At 42.9% G+C, this 23,294-nt stretch overlaps 2 protein-coding genes across 2 annotated transcripts in view; both read left to right on the forward strand.

Moving 5' to 3' along the window:
• The window catches only part of crata (carnitine O-acetyltransferase a), a 28,788-nt gene extending 23,725 nt beyond the window's left edge, over positions 1–5,063 (forward strand). Inside the window, exons 12-13 of the mRNA XM_064943385.1 lie at positions 2,944–3,081; positions 3,756–5,063. Coding sequence (XP_064799457.1) covers positions 2,944–3,081; positions 3,756–3,971 — 354 coding nt within the window. The 3' untranslated portion in view covers positions 3,972–5,063. The remainder of the gene's footprint in view (positions 1–2,943; positions 3,082–3,755) is intronic.
• Positions 5,064–14,112: 9,049 nt separating this feature from the next.
• cdk9 (cyclin-dependent kinase 9 (CDC2-related kinase)) lies at positions 14,113–18,050 on the forward strand. Its single transcript, XM_064943386.1, has 8 exons — positions 14,113–14,214; positions 14,370–14,483; positions 14,857–14,938; positions 15,079–15,169; positions 15,328–15,494; positions 15,760–15,931; positions 16,347–16,495; positions 16,906–18,050. Exons 1-8 carry the CDS (start codon positions 14,174–14,176, stop codon positions 17,269–17,271), a joined length of 1,182 nt encoding a protein of 393 aa, XP_064799458.1. The 5' UTR covers positions 14,113–14,173; the 3' UTR covers positions 17,272–18,050.
• The last annotated feature ends 5,244 nt before the right edge of the window (positions 18,051–23,294 follow it).

A 23,294-nucleotide genomic window follows, 5' to 3' on the forward strand; every position in this document is an offset into this window, starting at 1 on the left:
AATTGGAGTGGGACTAGGGTTTCTGGGATAATGGTGTTGATGTGAGCCATTACCAGACTTTCAAAGCACTTCATGGCTACGGACGTGAGTACTACGGGTCGGTAGTCATTTAGGCAGGTTACCTTAGTGTTCTTGGGCATAGGGACTATGGTGGTCTGCTTGAAACTGTTGCTAGGCAGGAACTTCAGTGGTGCCTCTCCTCTGTGTAGTCATGGCCCTGCCTCGGCCCACATTCCTCACTCCTGCCTAATCCACGGCTGTCCTACCTTATCTGTTGACTGAAACCAGACCGTTGCCCTTCTCTCCATAGGATACATGAGATTTAACCATAAGATGTTCTGACAGAATGGAAACTTTCTCACTCAGTAGATTTCCATCTACTCAGTAGATATTTCAAGTTAGAAGTTTGAATCCAACAAGTCAATTCAGAAATTAAACCATATTCCAAATGTTCCTAATTGAAAAGCACTGAGGAGAATTGTAATGGAATTGACCCCAACCCTATGGCACCCTATTTACTTAACCTTCATCAGTGACAGAGTACTGCACTCACTCGTGCTGAGCAATTAACCGATAGTTAGTTACTGTAGGTAGTTTTAGTTTTTTTAAACATCTAATTGACAAACGTCGGTTTAATCGTTTTAAATTAGTTTGTTTCTTTTTCTGTGAGCTCAATGCGCACATTGCGCTGTAGTTTCTGTAGAGATAAATAAGATCAAGCCCGAACTGGGCAATGTAGTAGGGAGGCCAATATTCCACATAGTTTAGCACAGAAAACATGGTAATTAACGACAATGACCATAATCCGTTGCGCACCAGCCTGCCTACTCGTCCGGTCTGTGTGGAGATTACTATACCTCAGTGGTGTGGAGCAGACACAGAGAATGTGTGATGGAGATGTATAGAAAGCAGCTACTTCAAGGTATCTCTTCCTGAAAATATGTGATCTAAGTGATTGATAGTTAGTATTCAGAAGTCATAAAAGTATGCCTTATTTACTTTGAAGAACTACTAAAACAGTGACACAGCATAGGCAACAGCTCTGTAGAGATGAGATGATGACTGAATGAAATAGTCATCAAATTAAACCAATGTAATATACACAACTGAAACATCCTATTAAAGTAATGTGAATAAATGATGGTTAATAAGGGATTAGCAGTAATGGACAGTCAATACCATCATTAAACATCCTATTAAAGTAATGTGAATAAATAATAGTTAATAAGGGATTAGCAGTAATGGACAGTCACTACCATCATAGCATAGCATGTGGATTGAATGCTGGAACACAGAATAAAACAATTAATAAAATGATGGTAGTGACTGTCCATTACTGCTAGTCCTTTATTACTAATCTCTTATTGGCCATGACATGGGTCAAACGTTTTCTGTAAGTCTTCACAAGGTTTTCACACGCTGTTGCTGGTATTTTGGCCCATTCCTCCATGCAAATCTCCTCTAGAGCAGTGATGTTTTGGGGCTGTTGCTGGGCAACATAGACTTTCAACTCACTCCAAGACCTTGAAATGCTTCTTACGAAGCCACTCCTTCGTTGCGTTTGGGATCATTGTCATGCTGAAAGACCCAGCCACGTTTCATCTTCAATGCCTTTGCTGATGGAAGGAGATTTTCACTCAAAATCTCACGATACATGGCCCCATTCATTATTTCCTTTACAGGGATCAGTCGTCCTGGTCCCTTTGCAGAAAAAACAGCCCCAAAGCATGATGTTTCCACCCCCATGCTTCACAGTAGGTATGGTGTTCTCTGGATGCAACTCAGCATTCTTTGATCTCCAAACATGACGAGTTCAGTTTTTACCAAAAAGTTATATTTTGGTTTCACCATATGACATTCTCCCGATCTTCTTCTGGATCATCCAAATGCTCTCTAGCAAACTTCAGACGGGCCTGGACATGTACTGGCTTAAGCAGGGGGACACGTCTGGCACTGCAGGATTTGAGTCCCTGGCGGCGTAGTGTGTTACTGATGGTAGGCTTTGTTACTTTGGTCCCAGCTCTCTGCAGGTCATTCACTAGGTCCCCCCGTGTGGTTCTGAGATTTTTGCTCACCGTTCTTGTGATCATTTTGAACCTTCGGGGTGAGATCTTGCGTGGAGTCCCAGATCGAGGGAGATTATCAGTGGTCTTGTATGTCTTCCATTTCCTAATAATTGCTCCCACAGTTGATTTCTTCAAACCAAGCTGCTTACCTATTGCAGATTGTCTTCCCAGCCTGGTGCAGGTTTACAATTTTGTTTCTGGTGTCCTTTGACAGCTCTTTGGTCTTGGCCCTAGTGGAGTTTGGAGTGTGACTGTTTGAGGTTGTGGACAGGTGTCTTTTATTCTGATAACAAGTTCAAACAGGTGCCATAAATACAAGTACCGAGTGGAGGACAGAGGAGCCTCTTAAAAAAGAAGTTACAGGTCTGTGAGAGCCAGAAATCTTGCTTGTTTGTAGGTTACCAAATACTTATTTTCGACCATAATTTGCAAATAAATTAATTAAAAATCCTACAATGTGATTTTCTGGATTTTTTTTCCTCATTTTGTCTGTCAAAGTTGAAGTTTTCCTATGATGAAAATTACAGGCCTCTCATCTTTTTAAGTGGGAGAACTTGCACAATTGGTGGCTGACTAAATACTTTTTCCCCCACTGTATATATACACACACACACACACACACACGTGTATATATATATATATTGCGAATCTAAATCAAAAACCGTGATTATTTTTTAAGAAACAAACCGACCTCAAAAATCACCATTCGCTGAGCACTATCAGTCCCTTATAAAAAAAAATACATTGAAAGGTTTGAAGTGCACAAGTCAAGTGTGTTTGCCCAGTGTGTTTGGATCAATGATATAGCCTAAACACATGGTCAATATGCATGAATATTAGATATAAAAATGTATGTCTATGGTTTGGCTGTGTCCAGGCGATCCATGGCCAGGCCATAGACCGACACCTTCTGGGGCTGAAGCTGCAGGCCATCGAAGACCTGACCTCCATGCCTGAGATCTTCATGGACACCTCGTACGCTGTGGCCAACCACTACAATCTTTCCACTAGCCAGGTAAATAGCTATCTTATGGGACTTTTCATTGACGCTCAATATGGTGGCTGAACAACCATATGACAATGCAGTGACAGTGTTTTATTAAACCATTTTGGTTGAATTTCTGCTAGTCTGACGTAATTGGTTGATAAAACACTGTGCCGTAGTGCTGAAGTACTCTTTCCTTGAGTGTCTGTCTGCCCTGCACGATTGGGACAGGTGTAGCCAAGCTTAACAATTAGCTATTGAGCTAATGTTGTCAGTAGCTAACACTTAGGGTCAGCCAAGTGTCATCTTGGTTAGCTTATTTTTATACCTACACGAGCAAGCTTAGTCATTAGAAGTTAGCTACATAAGGATCTAGCTACTGAAGCTTCTTAGGGGTTCTAGCTACTGAATCTACTTAGGGGGTCTAGCTACTGAGGCTACTAAGGGGGTCTAGCTACTGAGGCTACTTAGGGGGTCTAGCTACTGAGGCTACTTAGGGGGTCTAGCTACTGAGGCTACTTAGGGGGTCTAGCTACTAAGGGGTCTAGCTACTGAGGCTACTTAGGGGGTCTAGCTACTGAGGCTACTTAGGGGGTCTAGCTACTGAGGCTACTTAGGGGGTCTAGCTACTGAGGCTACTAGCTAATGCTCATACCGTAAGGAGTAAGCTTGCCCGCTCCCCCCTTCTTTCTCCTCCCCCAAAGGTGCCAGCCAAGACTGACTGTGTGATGTGCTTCGGACCCGTGGCACCTGACGGCTATGGCGTGTGCTACAACCCCATGGCAGAACACATCAACTTTGCAGTGTCGGCGTTCAACAGCTGCAATGAGACCAATGCGACCCACATGGCCCGGAGGCTGGAGGAGGCCTTGCTGGACATGAGGATGTTGCTGGAGAGCACCCCCAAGGCCAAGCTGTGAGAGGCAAACCAAGATAGACCTAGTTCAGGGTCAGACTAGGCTTGGCTGAACACTGCTCCAGACTTAGGCCACCACAGACTGTCTGATACAAGACAGCTTAAGACCGCTTCAAATGGTCCAAGGCCTATGCCACCATTGACCGCTCGCCTCAGACCTGGTTCAGAGCCCGGCCAGGCCACCACAAACTGATACAAGATCGATTTAATAGCGCTTCAGACCAGATTCAGGTGTTTTAGCTAGTACATGGTTGCCATCATTACAGTTGCGGTTTGGTGTACAACATTAGTTTGATGGCGTGTTGTTTATATGACAGATTGAAAGATTTATTGACTGCAATATTAAGACTTAAATTCACATTCATTGTTCATCAAAAAAATTATGCAGGTTTACTTGTACAGATCGAATCGTATTCTTTGTATTGCAATCATCATTGTGGATGAGCCTGTGGCAAAACAATAGCCTGGTCCCAGATTTATTTCTGCACAAGACCATAGGTGTTGGCAAGACGACACAAACAGATCTGGAAACGGGTTAGCAAAATAGTTTGAGGAGTGGATCACTAAACATAGATTGAATCATTATGGCTGTGTTTAAATTGTGTATAATTAAATTAAGAACAGTACGTTTTGAGATTATAGCAAATACAGTGCATGTTATTTGGAAGAGCAAGTGTTTGAGTGGGATACTGGAACATTGTACCTGCCTTGCCTTCTGGGATTTCCTTTTAATTTTTTTACACTAATTGTGTAAATACCAGTGTTGGTGAAGCTACTCAAATATAGTTTACCAAGCTACCAATTACTTCACACTGGAAGAAGGTAAGCTAAAGTTACCCATAATAAAACTATAGTTACTTTGAAAAAGTAGTTCACTACATCCAAACTACTTTGTGAATAAGTATATGTAAATACTGTAAAATGTAGTTGAATTACTAGAACAATGTGTAGTTCACTACTCCCCAACACTGGTAAATACAGACATTTGAATTTTGAAGGTACTTGTGTGTCTGTCTGGGTTCTGAATGCTGTAAATAGCACTGGTTGTGTACTTAATGCTGGTTATTAACATTAAACAATTGTTTGTAAAAAATCATTTAAGTTTCAAGTCTGGTATATGTACACTCAAATTTTCTTTAATTTTTTAATAATTATATATATATTTAAAAAAAATCCAAAAACAAACATATACATACAAGTAACAACTTAACAGACACAAAAACAATGACTCTGTCTGTCCTCGCATGCTCCCATCCCTAGTGCATGCATTATTGTTTGCCACTTGGCCTTAAATTGTACACATTTGTTTTTCCTCACAATGGAAAATCAAATTAGTTATTTAAATATTGAAATGGCATGGGCGCCTATGCTATTTAAATAATAACTTATTTGATTTTCCATTGTGTCAATGATGGCAGATTGATTGACTTCCAAGTTTTTTGGATACATTTATATCAAAAGAATTAACATTTTAAAAGTAGTTTGAAAGCTGGTTTGAATAGAAAGTGAGTTCCCCCAACCTTCTTCACTGAGCTATGCTGACCGTTTAGATTAGAACCATGGGCAGCACCACGCCAGTTCATTAGGTGTCAAGTTCCCGTGTGTCTAGGGTTGTGTTCCCCTGCTCAGACGTTGCTGACACATGCCAAGACATGTATTTTACGTATCAGCTAACCACATCATATGTTATGCGTTGAAAACGACTGGGGGAAAAACTAGGTCAAATCATGAGGTTAGTAATTTTCACGTCGGAAAGTCGGAGCACGAGAAAAGATGCCTGCATTTCCGAGTTGGATGACCATTCAAAACTATTTTTCCCAGTCGGATCTTGTTTATTCCCAAGAGTTCCCAGTTGTTTTGAACGCAGCATTATAGCAATCTGGTGCCTGAGGACACAATCAATAACGTGGACTGCAACCATTGGTTGATACATGCAACATCTAAGTACAACCTTGATGTGCAGGCATGCATTGCATCAACCAATGGGAGAATTCCTGCTGGTTCACACTGGGTTCAAAGTGGGTAAAAAAGTGTTGTCCCCAAAAACGTACTTTGCTGAGGGATGAGGAGTCAACGCCTGCATCGGCAAAATGGAAAGAGGAGCAGAGCATCGAGTGTTGTGCTAATTATCAACATATAACCAGGAACTGTGAAATGCAGCCAGTTGCCAATGCCGTGTGCTAGGTTAGACAATTAGCCCAAACAAAGAGAAACATGGTCTTTTTTAAAGCTGATACATGTGCCTCCAGGTATAATTGAGGGTGAGTCAAGTTATTTGAATAACATTTGTCATATGATTTAATACATGGTTGTGCTCCATTTAAAGTAGAAATGTAATATATATATATATATATACACATACACACACACACACATCTATATATATATAAATGTATATTGATGTGTGTGCATATATATGTATACACATATATATATATATATATATGTATGTGTGTGTGTGTATATAGATGTGTGTGTGTATATATATATATATATATATATATATATATATATATATACTGCTCAAAAAAATAAAGGGAACACTAAAATAACACATCTGAATGAATGAAATATTCTTATTATATAATTTTTTCTTTACATAGTTGAATGTGCTGACAACAAAATCACACAAATTATCAATGGAAATCAAATTTATCAACCCATGGAGGTCTGGATTTGGAGTCACACTCAAAATTAAAGTGGAAAACCACACTACAGGCTGATCCAACTTTGATGTAATGTCCTTAAAACAAGTCAAAATTAGACTCAGTAGTGTGTGTGGCCTCCACGTGCCTGTATGACCTCCCTACAACGCCTGGGCATGCTCCTGATGAGGTGGCGGATGGTCTCCTGAGTGATCTCCTCCCAGACCTGGACTAAAGCATCCGCCAACTCCTGGACAGTCTGTGGAGCAACATGGCGTTGGTGGATGGACCGAGACATGATGTCCCAGATGTGCTCAATTGGATTCAGGTCTGGGGAATGGGTGGGCCAGTCCATAGCATCAATGCCTTCCTCTTGCAGGAACTGCTGACACACTCCAGCCACATGAGGTCTAGCATTGTCTTGCATTAGGAGGAACCCAGGGCCAACCGCACCAGCCTATGGTCTCACAAGGGGTCTGAGGATCTCATCTCGGTACCTAATGGCAGTCAAGCTACCTCTGGCGAGCACATGGAGGGCTGTGCTCCCCCCCCCCCCCCCAAAGAAATGCCACCCCACACCACCGCCAAACCGGTCATGCTGGAGGATGTTGCAGGCAGCAGAATGTTCTCCACTGCGTCTCCAGACTCTGTCACGTGCTCAGTGTGAACCTGCTTTCATCTGTGAAGAGCACAGGGCGCCAGTGGCGAATTTGCCAATCTTGGTGTTCTCTGGAAAATGCCAAACGTCCTGCACGGTGTTGGGCTGTAAGCACAACCCCCCACCTGAGGACATCGGGCCCTCATACCACCCTCATGGAGTCTGTTTCTGACCGTTTGAGCAGACACATGCACATTTGTGGCCTGCTGGAGGTCATTTTCCAGGGCTCTGGCAGTGCTCCTCCTGCTCCTTCTTGCACAAAGGCGGAGGTAGCGGTCCTGCTGCTGGGTTGTTGCCCTCCTACGGCCTCCTCCACGTCTCCTGATGTACTGACCTGTCTCCTGGTAGTGCCTCCATGCTCTGGACACTACGCTGACAGACACAGCAAACCTTCTTGCCACAGCTCGCATTGATGTGCCATCCTGGATGAGCTGCACTACCTGAGCCACTTGTGTGGGTTGTAGACTCCGTCTCATGCTACCACTAGAGTAAAAGCACCGCCGGCATTCAAAAGTGACCAAAACAACAGCCGGGAAGCATAGGAACTGAGTAGTGGTCTGTGGTCACCACCTGCAGAACCACTCCTTTATTGGGGGTGTCTTGCTAATTGCCTATAATTTCCACCTGTTGTCTATTCCATTTGCACAACAGCATGTGAAATTTATTGTCAATCAGTGTTGCTTCCAAAGTGGACAGTTTGATTTCACAGAATTGTCATTGACTTGGAGTTACATTGTGTTGTTTAAGTGTTCCCTTAATTTTTTTGAACAGTGTGTGTATATATATATTTACATACACACACACACACACACACACACACACTTAGGTTGGAGTCAATAAACTCGTTTTTCAACCACTCCACAAATGTCTTGTTAACAAACTACAGTTTTGGCAAGTAGGTTAGGACATATCTACTTTGTACATGACACAAGTAATTTCTCAGACAAGTTATTTCACTTATAATTCACGTTATCATAATTCCAGTGGGTCAGAAGTTTACAAACACTAAGTTGACTGTGCCTTTAAACAGCTTAGAACATTTCTGAAAATTATGTCATGGCTTTAGAAGCTTCTGATAGGCTAATTGACATATTTTGAATCAATTAGAGGTGTACCTGTGGATGTATTTCAAGGACAACCTTCAAACTCAGTGCCTCTTTGCTTGACATCATGGGAAAATCAAAAGAAATCAGCCAAGACCTCAGAAAAACAATTGTAGACCTTCAGAAGTCTGGCTCATCCTTAGGAGCAATTTCCCAATGCCTGAATGTACCATGTTCATCTGTACAAACAATAGTACGCAAGTATAAACACCTTTGGACCACGCAGCCGTCATACCGCTCAGGAAGGAGACATGTGTTCTGTCTCCTAGAGATGAACGTACTTTGGTGCAAAAAGTGCAAATCAATCCCAGAACAACAGCAAAGGACCTTGTGAAGATGCTGGAGGAAACAGGTACAAAAGTATCTATATCCACAGTAAAACGAGTCCTATATCGACATAACCTGATAAGCCGCTCAGCAAGGAAGAAGCCACTGCTCCAAAACCGCTATAAAAAAGCCAGACTATGGTTTGCAACTGCACACAGGGACAAAGATTGTACTTTTTGGAGAAATGTCCTCTGGTCTGATGAAACTGTTTGGCCATAATGACCATCGTTATGTTTGGAGGAGAGAGGTAGAATGGCCTTACTGAAGAGCTCGGTGACTTTCAACGTGGCACCGTCATAGCATGCCCCTTTCCAACAAGTCAGTTCTTAAAATGTCTACCCTGTTAGACCTGCCCCTTGTCAACCGTCATTTCTGTTATTGTGAAGTAGAAACATCTCGGGGCAACAATGGCTCAGCCGTGAAGTGGTAGTCCACAAGCTCACAGAACAGGGCCCCCGAGTGCTGAAGCGGCGTGGTGCGTAAAAATCGTCTTGTCCTCGGTAGCAACACTCACTATCAAGTTCCAAACTGCCTCTGGAAGCAACGTCAGCACAATAACTGTTTGTCGGGAGCTTCATGAAATGGTTTTCCATGGCCGAGCAGCCGCACACAAGCCTAAGATCGAGCATCGGCTGGAGTGGTGTAAAGCTCACCGCCATTGGACTCTGGAGCAGTGGAAATGCGTTCTCTGGAGTGATGAATCACACTTCATCATCTGGCAGTACGACAGATGAATCTGGGTTTGGCGGATGCCAGGAGAACGCTACCTGCCCCAATGCATAGTGCCAACTGTAAAGTCTGGTAGTGGAGGAATAATGATCTGGCGCTGTTTTTCATGGTTCGGGTTAGGCCCCTTAGTTCCAGTGACGGGAAATCTTAACGCTACAGCATACAATGATATTCTAGACGATTCTATGCTTTCAACATTGTGGAAACAGTTTGGGGAAGGTCCTTTCCTGTTTCAGCATGACAATGCCCTCGTGCACAAAGCGAGGTCCATACAGAAATGGTTTCTCGATATCAATGTGGAAGAACTTGACTGGCCTGCACAGAGCCCTGACCTCAACCCAATTGAACACCTTTGGGATTAATTGGAATGTTGACTGCAAACCAGGCATAATTGCCTAACATCAGTGCCCGACAGCACTTATGCTCATGGCTGAATGGAAGCAAGTCCCTACAGTCCCTAGATAGCTATCTAGCTCAGTTGCCTATGGAAAATCATCTTAAAACAGTTAAGAAGTTATTTGAGAAGTTTGTAAGAAAATAATGAATCCTGAAAGAAATGTTTGAGGAATTGCACGAACCACCATACGTTTTTGTATAAGAAGTGTTTTGTGAAACTGGGCCCAGTGGCCATTTCCAAGTAGTAATCCAATAACTTTATTTTCAAGAATCACATTTCTTCTTAACTTTTTTTGCTTCAGGAGAAACAAGGAATAACGTAAGAATATTTCCAAGAATCTTCTTGAAGAATATCAAGTTTGCTTAACTTTCTTCACAAGTCTATAGCTAAGGAAAAAACGTCAGTTAAGAAAACTCAAGAAGGTTTTGTGAATCTGGGCCCATATTCTTAGCTCTGACCTGGACCAGAGCTATGGATTTGTCTGGAACAGTTACACAATTTATTTTAAAGGGCGGCTAAGGTTTAGGCTTACCTTCTACTTCCGCCATGTCGTCATTCCCATCATTAGACCCATGACATGAAATGTGGCCATTTGTTACATCATTTGCTAAGCATTAACAGCACTAGTCCAATAATTCTAAGTCTGAACTTTAATTCAAATAGATTATAATTGCTCTTTTTTTCTTAACTTTGAGGGTGGTGATGCCTGTTTGAAACAGTACAGAATGTTTCTGTTTTTCATCAAGTAATAGTAGGCTTATTGCTTCATAAAGATGTTTTATTTAACTTAGTGTTTTTCATTACAAAAATAACAAATGTGCTTGAAAAGCCAAACAAGCATCCAATGAAATGACATAATAGTAGTCTATACATACATCGACAGTTTGGGGTCACTGATGAGGGATTCCAGTCACACTCCACACTGCAACATTACAGCATTACATGGCAATAAATTGAGAGTAAACAGTGACAGTCCCATCAGGCCATTTGAGTTGTTGGAGGTTTGTTTAATAGTCATACTCAAACCAAGCAAGGATCAGACTCCGAACAGCACTTTTTCAAAGTTTGTCTCTTTTACGTAACCTACTGTGTTCTCTTGTATAAACCGTGACCTATTTGAAAGATCGCATTGTGAGATAAATCAGTTAGAAAGTTTTGATAGTAGCCTACAATACATGACTGTGCACTGCATTGCAACAAGTAGTCTTGGAAGCACAGGATGTATTCATTACACCAATTCTGTTTCAAAACAGTTAGTCTGCTACAAAACGTTTTTACCACAGAAACCAGTTACTCCAAACAGAAAACGTTTTGCAACGAAAATTAGTGTTTCTATTGGACAAATCTAGGTAGGTCTGTCCCCGTTTTGTTTGCTCTGTTTGGTTCTTAAACGGTAAACTGTTTCCGTTGCAAGACACCCATGGAGTGTATTCATTATGTCTTGCAACATAGTAAACGTTTGCAACAGATTCTGCGTAATGAATACAACCTGGCTACACTACTACACACTAGCTGACTGATTGATCTACAAATAATAATGATTTATTATTTATGATGCAAGGTGATTTGTAGATCAGTCAGTCAGCAGTCGTTTTGATGCCCTCCAACACGGCCATTGACAGTAGCTACTACAGCAAAGATTATGGAAATACTGACAAGATACATGTCTCTCCACCCTAACAATAGAGTACCACAGAATGAGTCATAATACCCCTAAAACCTAGTGGTCAAACAGGTAAAATGGGTCCAATTGCTTTTCCACCATACATTTTTCCTGTCGGGGATTTTGTCGTTCTGCCCCTGAACAGGCAGTTAACCCACTGTTGGCTGTCAATATAAATATGAAGAAGTTTAAGGAAAACATCAACTCAAATTGCTCCTTTTGTAATGACCACCCAGAAACAGTGTTGCATATTTTTTGGCATTGTATGCATGTAAGAAAACTGTGGCAAGACACCATATCACCTCCACCCTACCTGACTCCCTAGACCCACTCCAATTTGCTTACCGCTCAAATAGGTCCACAGACGATGCAATCTCAACCACACTGCACACTGCCCTAACCCATCTGGACAAGAGGAATACCTATGTGAGAATGCTGTTCATCGACTACAGCTCGGCATTCAACACCATAGTACCCTCCAAGCTCGTCATCAAGCTCGAGACCCTGGGTCTCGACCCCGCCCTGTGCAACTGGGTACTGGACTTCCTGACGGGCCGCCCCCAGGTGGTGAGGGTAGGTAACAACATCTCCTCCCCGCTGATCCTCAACACTGGGGCCCCACAAGGGTGCGTTCTGAGCCCTCTCCTGTACTCCCTGTTCACCCACGACTGCGTGGCCACGCACGCCTCCAACTCAATCATCAAGTTTGCGGACGACACAACAGTGGTAGGCTTGATTACCAACAACGACGAGACGGCCTACAGGGAGGAGGTGAGGGCCCTCGGAGTGTGGTGTCAGGTTAATAACCTCACACTCAACGTCAACAAAACTAAGGAGATGATTGTGGACTTCAGGAAACAGCAGAGGGAACACCCCCCTATCCACATCGATGGAACAGTAGTGGAGAGAGTAGCAAGTTTTAAGTTCCTCGGGATACACATCACAGACAAACTGAATTGGTCCACTCACACAGACAGCATCGTGAAGAAGGCGCAGCAGCGCCTCTTCAACCTCAGGAGGCTGAAGAAATTCAGCTTGTCACCAAAAGCACTCACAAACTTCTACAGAGGCACAATCGAGAGCATCCTGGCGGGCTGTATCACCGCCTGGTACGGCAACTGCTCCGCCCTCAACCGTAAAGCTCTCCAGAGGGTAGTGAGGTCTGCACAACGCATCATCGGGGGCAAACTACCTGCCCTCCAGGACACCTACACCACCCGATGTTACAGGAAGGCCATAAAGATCATCAAGGACATCTACCACCCGAGCCACTGCCTGTTCACCCCGCTATCATCCAGAAGGCGAGGTCAGTACAGGTGCATCAAAGCTGGGACCGAGAGACTGAAAAACAGCTTCTATCTCAAGGCCATCAGACTGTTAAACAGCCACCACTAACATTGAGTGGCTGCTGCCTACACACTGACACTGACTCAACTCCAGCCACTTTAATAATGGGAACTGATGGGAAATGTTGTAAATATATCACTAGCCACTTTAAACAATGCTACCTTATATAATGTTACTTACCCTACATTATTCATCTCATATGCATACCTATATACTGTACTCTATATCATCGACTGCATCCTTATGTAATACATGTATCACTAGCCACTTTAACTATGCCACTTTGTTTACATATTCATCTCACATGTATATACTGTACTCGATACCATCTACTGTATCTTGCCTATGCTGCTCTGTACCATCACTCACTCATATATCCTTATGTACATATTCTTTATCCCCTTACACTGTGTATAAGACAGATTAGGAATTGTTAGTTAGATTACTTGTTGGTTATTACTGCATTGTCGGAACTAGAAGCACAAGCATTTCGCTACACTCGCATTAACATCTGCTAACCATGTGTATGTGACAAATAAAATTTGATTTGATTTGATTATAATTGAACACATTTATGAAGATTTTACACTATTGTGGAGAGATGAACTGTTTGGATTCTTTACATACAATAGAAATAAGCTGAAACATTTTTTATGTAATTAATTTCATTATTCTTTGGCCAAATTTCATATACACAAATGTCAATTTACAAACAGAAAACCACATTTTCGTACCCTACAAAAAGAAATTGAACTGTATTTTAAGACAGTTAAATGCTCTACAAACAAAAAAGCTGTTAGAATTGTAAGTATATGTTTGTCCTTAAGGTCCTTGTGTAATTGTAATGTGATATTGTACCCCCTAGCTCGATTGTCCATTGTTTGTAATCTATGTATGCTTGTGTTCCCTCATGTGCTTTATGCATTGATTTGTTGTTAATAAAATAAAATAAAAAGTTGTCCACAAAGCGGTAAACGGGCTGTCAAGCTCTTGTCTATCCTTTCTTTCAGATTGGTTGTCTCATTATAATTTTTTAAATATCCGGGTTGTTAACGTTAACTTCCTGTTTGTATTCAACGGAGAGAGATGCTATACTATGAGACACTCATTGGTCTCCATAAAAAAAAACTCCTTTGTGTGCGAAAACTAAAAACGCCACCTGCTGGAGAGAGACAGGTTTCCGCCGAGTTGGGCCTCGCTTCCATTTTGTAAAGTTTGTGAAAACAGAAAGACTACATTACCCATCTCGCTTCCTCTTTGGTAAAGTTTGTGAAAGCACAACGACTACATTACCCATTTCGCACTGGGCACGCACGGATCCGACGGAACAAATAAGGATGCAGCGAGACAAAACAGGAAACGCCGCCGGGGCTGAAAAGTATGAATATATTCATATCTAATGTCCATTGTGTGATTTGACGTTGTGTAGAACATATATTATCTAATTCTGCTTGATTTGGTGTACTTATATTAGAGTAAAATTATGTAATTCTGGCGAAACCCTTCCCTAACGTGACCCTTTACTTTTCTCAGGCCGGACCGGGAGGCCGCCATTATGTCCAAATACTACGACGGAGTCGAATTCCCTTTCTGTGATGAGTTTTCTAAATATGAAAAGCTTGCCAAGATCGGCCAAGGGACCTTTGGGTAAGATTTATAGTAGTTATTTAGTTGAAAAGGTTGCCGACAACAACATTGCTAACGTTAAGGATAACGTATGTTGTTACGTTCGCTTTAGCCTGACTGCAAGCTAGCTACAGTAGCTTGTTTTCTTGAAAGACAACTAACGTTAATATATAGCTAGTTTAGCAATCTAAAATGCATTTGTCGACACCTGCATTTGCTGTTTTATCCACACCTGTGTTGATAGTGACGTTAGGTTCTGTGTTCATAACCTGAAGATAAACATAACTAAGGTAACTTCACGTTAGCTAGTTTCAGAAGAACACTCAGCATATTTGGTTTTCTTGTCATTGGCACACGTTCTATATATTCATCTTACCGTACTTTACCTTTCCAGGGAGGTGTTCAAAGCCAAACACAGACAGACTGGGAAGAAGGTAGCACTGAAGAAAGTGTTGATGGAGAATGAGAAAGAAGGGGTAAGAGGGACAACAAAGCCACGTCTCTAACTATCAGACCTGCATGAGATTAATATCAACATTCCAACATTATACACACAGAAGAACTATGGCACACTATAAACATACATGGATGCAAATAGTAATCTTCTTTGTCTCAGTTTCCAATCACTGCTTTGAGAGAGATCAAGATTCTGCAGCTCTTGAAACATGAGAACGTTGTCAACCTCATAGAGATCTGTCGAACCAAAGGTGAGTGTCAGTCATGCATTCCCAGTAGCAACCTACAGCTTGCATGGGGCCGTCCATATTGTTCGTTGTCAAAAAGCAGAATTGGATTACCAATCCAGACTAGTGTGTTGAGTGATTGCTTGTGTGTGTAATTACTCAATCTTCTCATGAGCATACAGCCACCCAGTTCAACCGCTACAAAGGAAGCATCTACCTGGTGTTTGACTTCTGTGAGCACGACCTGGCAGGGTTGCTAAGCAACGCCAATGTGAAATTCACCCTGGCCGAGATCAAGAAGGTGATGCAGATGCTGCTGAACGGACTCTACTATATCCACAGAAACAAGGTGAGGCTACGGTCCATTTATGATAGACTCCCATCCATAGTCACTGTAACCTAGAATGGGAAAAACTAATGATCATAGACAGCACAGTAGGGTCTGGATTGAAGCCGTAGTTTGAAAAGGGTAAAACGTTTTTAGACTTAATTTGATTCCTGTTGTATTGTACAACAAACCTGTATCATCATTGCTGGTCTTTTCACCAAATGCACTGCATTTTGAATTCAGCATTTAACATTGTGCCTCTCGGTGGACACCTTCCTCCTCTCAGATCTTACACAGAGACATGAAGGCGGCCAACGTGCTCATCACCCGTGACGGCGTGCTGAAGCTGGCAGACTTTGGGCTGGCGCGAGCCTTCAGCCTGGCCAAGAACAGCCAGGGCAACCGCTACACCAACCGCGTAGTCACACTCTGGTACAGGCCCCCAGAGCTGCTGCTAGGTAAGGAACCCATCTGGAGCATAGTGTAGGGTACATGCCCAAATCCCCTAACCTCTCCTCCAGTACCCCCAGCCAGTCCACTTTTGAGCTGTATTCGAGAACTAACACCGCTGATTTAACTAATGAATGACTTGATAATTAGGTGAACATTTTGAATCAGCTTTGCTACTTCTAGAAAACATCAAGTAAGTGAGGGTAGTCAAGGAGAGGTTTGGGCAAAGGACATTTTTCAAAAGGTTATTTCATAAAGGCTAAATGTATTTCATAAAGGCTATATGTAACTCTATGAATAACTTTATTTTTTACACAATCCCATGCTATTTATACAGTTACAAGACATTGATATGCTGAGCTTGCTTGTAGCAATATGTGTAATTGAATGGCATGTAAAATGAGAACTACATTGTTTTGTCAGGCGAGAGAGACTACGGGCCTCCCATTGACCTGTGGGGTGCAGGCTGCATCATGGCGGAGATGTGGACACGCAGTCCCATCATGCAAGGCAACACAGAGCAGCACCAGCTCACACTCATCAGTCAACTGTGTGGCTCTATCACGGCAGAGGTATGCACACAAACCACACTCAAACACACACGGACGCATACCTACACACAACCAGGGTCAATTACAGTCAATAGCATTCAGCTGTGGGCCGAGTTTTCCTTGAGCTGATGATCGGTGTGGGGGGGGGGTTGTTATAAATAATTTGTACACTGCAAATTGAGCTCAAGAATCACAAACAGATAGTATTTAACAAAAATAGAATCACTTCCAACCTTTATTTCAATGGGATATGATCACACGTTCCTCTATTTATCCACGGGAATACTTGAACAGAGACACTGAGCTGATTTCTTTGATTTTACATTCTTATGTCCAAGGAAAATAATAAACACCACAGTGTAACCACCAGTGTAACACAAACAAATTCTCATTCACTATTCAATTCCTAACCTGAACTCTTCCCCCATCAGGTATGGCCAGGCGTGGACAAGAAGTATGAGCTTTACCAGAAGATGGAGCTCCCTAAGGGCCAGAAGAGGAAAGTGAAGGACCGCCTCAAGGCCTATGTCAAGGACCCGTACGCCCTGGACCTCATTGACAAGCTCCTAGTCTTAGACCCGGCGCAGAGGACGGACAGCGACGACGCTCTGAACCACGACTTCTTCTGGTCGGACCCCATGCCCTCGGACCTGAAGAACATGCTCTCCACGCACAACACGTCCATGTTTGAGTACCTGGCCCCGCCCCGCCGGAGAGGTCACATGCCCCAGCAGCCAGCCAATCAGAACAGGAACCCGGCCACAACGAGTCAGACGGAGTTTGACCGGGTGTTTTGATTGGACTAAGGAGTTGGAGGAGGGCGAGTGGCAGACTGTTGCAAGGCAGAAAGTGGCCAGCCCCAGTTGGCGTAAGACTGATTTTAGGGAACTGTAGCGTTCTTTCCAAGTGGAGGCTATTGTGGGGGCAACATGAGGAAAATGTGGACGTTTCTTCAAGCAGTATTGTTCTCCTGTTCATGTTCTATCACATTAGTCTGTCCTCTGCCTCGGACATTTGATAAAGCGTTGAGATAGTACTGTGTTGTTATTGGGTGGGATTTCAATTCAATAACTAATTTGCTTCTTCTTACGCTTACTTGACCTTGTCTTGGAAGATGTGAAAGGTTTTATAGGGTGTAAAGGGTTTGTGAGGAACTAGGCCTACGCTTCAGCTAGGTGACGGCTAGATGGAGCTGTTGCTCTTTCACAAAACCTGCCCGATCCTTTCAGAGTCAACAAAGACAGGAAGCAAATTATTGGATTGGTATCCAGCACTCCATGGGCATAGACGTGCGTTCAGTGGGTTGCTCCGAGGATAATTCCTCTAGTGTTGGAACACGTCCAAGAACCACACACACACAAAGAACCACACACACAAAGGATTGACACAAGCCATCAAGACAGCGATTCTTATCGCTAGAACCAATAGTTTCCTCTTTTTTTTTTTCACTGTTTTGTTCATTTTAAAACATTTCTTTTTTATATTGTACGATCATGAGTTTTGCCAGGTATCTTTGTGGTGTATGCGATACGTTGTCAGTATAGTTACACTAATAAACCTCACTGATACACTGCCATTTATTGTCCTGGAATTATTGTCCTGTCTGACATCACCCTATGGAGAATGGCAACATGGAATCTTATAGCAGGTTTATAAAGCATATTTCCACTTAGATAAAAAATAATTGAGACAAGTGAGCCATTTGACTATACTGGTGGTTTATAGAAAATTTCACCAATGACTTATTGTTCCCAAACAACCATTTGGCACTTATTTCGGTATAGCTAGAGAGTTAGGCCAGGATTCAATCCGATCACCCTTTGTTCTCTATGTACCAGTTAAAGGTCATTTTAGAGTGAGCCGATATGCAGCATTCTCCCTGAATGCAGTCCGCTAACACAGGAACATTGCCAACAAAGCGTGATCGGATTGAATCCTGGCCTTAGGGTTCAGGTAAGCAACAGTTCCAGGCCTCAGAATAGTTGAAGTGGAGCTTTACTATTGCTGTCACCTACTTGCTCAGATGGATGTAGAATCTAGATGTACTTGGGATTTTAAAAAATGACATTGGCAGATTCCCTGTAACAATTTTGCATACCATTACAGTACTACTGTTTACAGTTGTGGAAAAAACGATTACCAATCTTTTTCTGAGAACTGTCCAGGGATGGGCAACTGAATTGTAGGCCTGCAGATCCATTTGGGTCTCAACTTCTTGTTAAGAGTTTAAATAGTAGAATTGATAAGGTGAAATTTGGTTATGCATCATCAGTTCTGTTATGTCAGTCACTGACAGTCAATTAGCCCATGTCAGCTAAAAGTTTTATATTTAACAAAAATAAACGCAACATGTTAAGTACTGGTTCCATGACATAAAATAAAAGATCCCAGAAATATTCCACAAGCACAAATAGCTTATTTCCTGCAAATTTTGTGCACAAGTTTGGTTACATCCCTGTTAGTGATGTTTTTATTCTTAATCCATCCACCTGACAGGTGTGGCATATCAAGAAGGTGATTAAACAGCATGATTCACAGGTGCACCTTGTGCTGGGGGCAAAAGGCCATTTAAAAATGTGCAGTTTTGTCACACAACACAATGCCACAGATGTCTCAAGTTTTGAGGGAGTGTGCAATTGTCACAGTGACTGCAGGAAAGTCCACCAGAGCTGTTGCCAGGTAATTTAATGTTAATTTCTCTACCATAAGCCATCTCCAAATTCCTTTTAGAAAATTTGGCAATACGTCCAACCGGCCTCACAACCGCAGACCACGTGTAACCACGCCTGCCCAGGACCTGTAAATCCGGCTTCTGCACCTGCGGGATCGTCGGGGGGGTACGGATGGGTATTTCTGTCTGTAATAAAGCCCTATTGTGGGGTAAAACTCATTCTGATTGGCAGGGCCAGTCCTAGCCGCTCTGCCGCCATGGGCGTGACCAAAAAATACAGCCCCCATCTAAACATTTTTTTCCCCAGACGAAGTTATTTCAATTTAGGTTCTGAATGAAAGGTGAAAAGGTATGTTTAAAGTTATTTTCCAGGACGTTGAAAAGGCATCTTTTCCAAACCTTGAAAAGTAGTTTTTTTTACGGATGTTGAAATCAGATATTAAAGTTGAAAGTTCTGAATGATAGTTGAAAATATGTATTTTCGGATTTTGAAATCAGCCTAATTTCTGGTTGTTAAAAAGTCATTAATAGACGTCTATGTTTGGGCTAAATCAAGGCTGGTCCAGACTGGACAAAATCTGAACCAAACATAGACGTTTACGATTGGTTCAGATTTGGTCTGGACTATTTGATCAGAAACCTGTATGATGTAAAAGGGGTCAGTCTCATTACATTGTTATACATTTTATCTCCAGCCTGTAGGCTACAGAAAAGGCCACATACTCTTTCTACCTTATCCTATATCTGCTACATGATTTGTTAGATCATTCTTTGGACAGAACATTGATGGAGCACGACAGAGATGCATCTCTCCAACAGCACCCTGGAGAGGTACGCTGGGAATGGACAAGCTAAATATTTTGCGCCCCTGCCTTTGACAAAGTTGCCTCTGCAAAGGGCGGCATCGTCACATTTCAGATTGTTGCATGTTGCGTTTATATTTCTGTTCAGTATAGATTGCTAAATTAGAACTAGGTTCAATCAGTTCTGCGTTAACCCACGATAACCGACAACTGCATAGCAAATCAAATCAAATTTATTTATATAGCCCTTCGTACATCAGCTGATATCTCAAAGTGCTGTACAGAAACCCAGCCTAAAACCCCAAACAGCAAGCAATGCAGGTGTAGAAGCATGGTGGTTAGGAAAAACTCCCTAGGAAGAAACCTAGAGAGGAACCAGGCTATGTGGGGTGGCCAGTCCTCTTCTGGCTGTGCCGGGTAGAGATTATAACAGAACATGGCCAAGATGTTCAAATGTTCATAAATGACCAGCATGGTCGAATAATAATAAGGCAGAACAGTTGAAACTGGAGCAGCAGCACGGCCAGGTGGACTGGGGACAGCAAGGAGTCATCATGTCAGGTAGTCCTGGGGCATGGTCCTAGGGCTCAGGTCCTCCGAGAGAGAGAAAGAGAATTAGAGAGAGCATATGTGGGGTGGCCAGTACTCTTCCGGCTGTGCCGGGTGGAGATTATAACAGAACATGGCCAAGATGTTCAAATGTTCATAAATGACCAGCATGGTCAAATAATAATAAGGTAGAACAGTTGAAACTGGAGCAGCAGCACGGCCAGGTGGACTGGGGACAGCAAGGAGTCATCATGTCAGGTAGTCCTGGGGCATGGTCCTAGGGCTCAGGTCCTCCGAGAGAGAGAAGGAGAGAATTAGAGAATGCACACTTAGATTCACACAGGACACCGAATTGGACAGGAGAAGTACTCCAGATATAACAAACTGACCCCAGCCCCCCGACACATAAACTACTGCAGCATAAATACTGGAGGCTGAGACAGGAGGGGTCAGGAGACACTGTGGCCCCATCCGAGGACACCCCCGGACAGGGCCAAACAGGAAGGATATTGTTCATTGTTTTTATTTAGGCAATCTCAGAGGTGTACTACTGCATTGGAGGGCTGTCAAATCAGCCAGTCAGATGCACCGACTCTTATTAGTAATAATCCCATGCAACGTGTTTACAAGTTGGAACACTGGAATGTGTGATGTAATATTCACCTGTGTTTGGTTGAAATGAATCCTTATTTTGTTTAATCATTTTCAATTTGAGTGTCATTATTTCTATATAGCCTACACTTTCTCGTTCTGAATTTCTTACGTGAGTGGGACAGCTGAAGCTTGGTGACAATGACCACTGGAGCAGACGCTCACCGATTTTACAGCTCGCAGTTACACCTTTTATACCGTCAAAACACCAGTTATGCTGTTGTCAGCTATCGCCGGTTAGCGCTTGATCGGATTGAATCTAAACCTTAGTCCAGCTATCTAACTTGTAGTGACCCCCCATTGATTTTGTTAGTTACTCTTAGATTTCTAAATGTTGCTTAGGGCCCCCCAAAGGCTAAGGCCTGTTCTGACTGCATGTGTGGGTATGGCTGTAGGTAAGCAGACCCGCGAGCAACTGTGGCCCCTCATGATGAGTTCAGATTTTTTGTGGCCCCCAACCCAATCAAGGTTGTCCATCTCTGCTCTAAACTAAAGAGCTATGAGGTCAGCATAGAAAATGTTGTCAAAAGGGAACGATAAGATGGTTTGTGCTGCCTAGGCTACATCTACACAGGCAGGCCAATTCTGATATTTTTTCCACTAATTGGTCTTTTGACCAATCACATCTGATCTTTTCACATTACAAATTCTTCTGAGGTGACCTGATTGGTCTGCCTGTGTAAATGCAGCATTGGTGGTTCACGGCAGAGAAAAGTTGGATACCGCTGGTTAAGTATCTGTGGCTTGCATGCTTTTATGGAGCTTTGGCCCTTCTCATTTAATGAGATTACTCTGGACCCTGTGGTCTCTTATACAGTGCTGTGAGAGCACTAGGGTTAGGGTTAGACAGACATTATTTATATTCATTTGGGGGGTGGGGTAGTTGACCTCCCTCTTCAGCTTGACCTGGATAGAGACTCTGATCATCCAACAGCGTACTCAATAAGCACCATCATACCACTGACCCAGAAAAGCTAAGGTGTTTTCTGGATCCGAAACGACTACTTCTAGATCTCAGGAAGGCGGTACTAGTGATGCATTTATCCACCACCCTTTTGACTTCCTATTCCAGCGACCTCAGCATGAATCCATGTATGATCCTGGTCACGGAAACTCTGTGACAGTGGAAATTCTGACCGGACCATGTACTCTCACCCTTTTTCACTGTAACACAACCTACTCAAGAGGCACAGTCTGGAGGTGTGTGTGTGTGTGTACACACACACACACAACTCTCGTCATCTTATCCCACTGTGCTTAAGCCTGTTAGTGAACTATATAGAGCCACACTCGAGGGGTCTAAGGGATAAAATAGCATATACTACATGACCAAAAGTATGTGGACACCTGATCGTCGAACATCTCATTACAAAGTCACGGGAAGTAATATGGAGTTGGTCCCCCCTTTGCTGCTATAACAGCCTCCACTCTTCTGGGAAGGCTTTCCACTAGATGTTAGAATATTACTGCAGAGATTTGCTTCCATACAGCCACAAGGTCAGGCACTGATGTTGGGCGATTAGGCCTGGCTCGCAGTCGGCGTTCCAATTCATCCCAAACGCATTCAATCAGGTTGAGATCAGGACCAGTCAAGTTCTTCCACACTGATCTCGACAAACCATTTCTGTATGGACCTTACTTTGTGCACGGGGGCATTGTCATGCTGAAACAGGAAAGGTCCTTCCAAAAATTGTTGCCACAAAGTTGGAAGCACAGAATCGTCTAGAATGTCATTGTATGCTGTAGCATTAAGATTTCCCTTCACTGAAACTAAGGGGCCTAGCCCGAACCATGAAAAACAACCCCAGACTGTTATTCATCGTCCACCAAACTTTACAGTTGGCACTATGCATTCGGACAGGTAGCGTTATCCTGGCATCCGCCATACCTACATTTGTGCGTCGGACTGCCAGATGGTGAAGCGTGATTTATCACTCCAGAGAACTCATTTCCACTGCTAATGGCGAGAGTCTAATGGTGCAGAGCTTTACGACGTTATTGCTCCTAGACGTTTCCACTTCACAATGACAGCACTTACATTTGACCGGAGTAGCTCGAGCAGGGCAGAAATTTGACGAACTGACTTGTTGGAAAAGTGGCATCCTATGACGGTGCCAGTGTTTGTCTATGGAGATTGCATGGCTGT

The sequence above is a fragment of the Oncorhynchus masou genome, chromosome 28, assembly GCF_036934945.1.
Source record: "Oncorhynchus masou masou isolate Uvic2021 chromosome 28, UVic_Omas_1.1, whole genome shotgun sequence".
In the NCBI taxonomy this organism is placed as follows: Eukaryota; Metazoa; Chordata; class Actinopteri; order Salmoniformes; family Salmonidae; genus Oncorhynchus; species Oncorhynchus masou.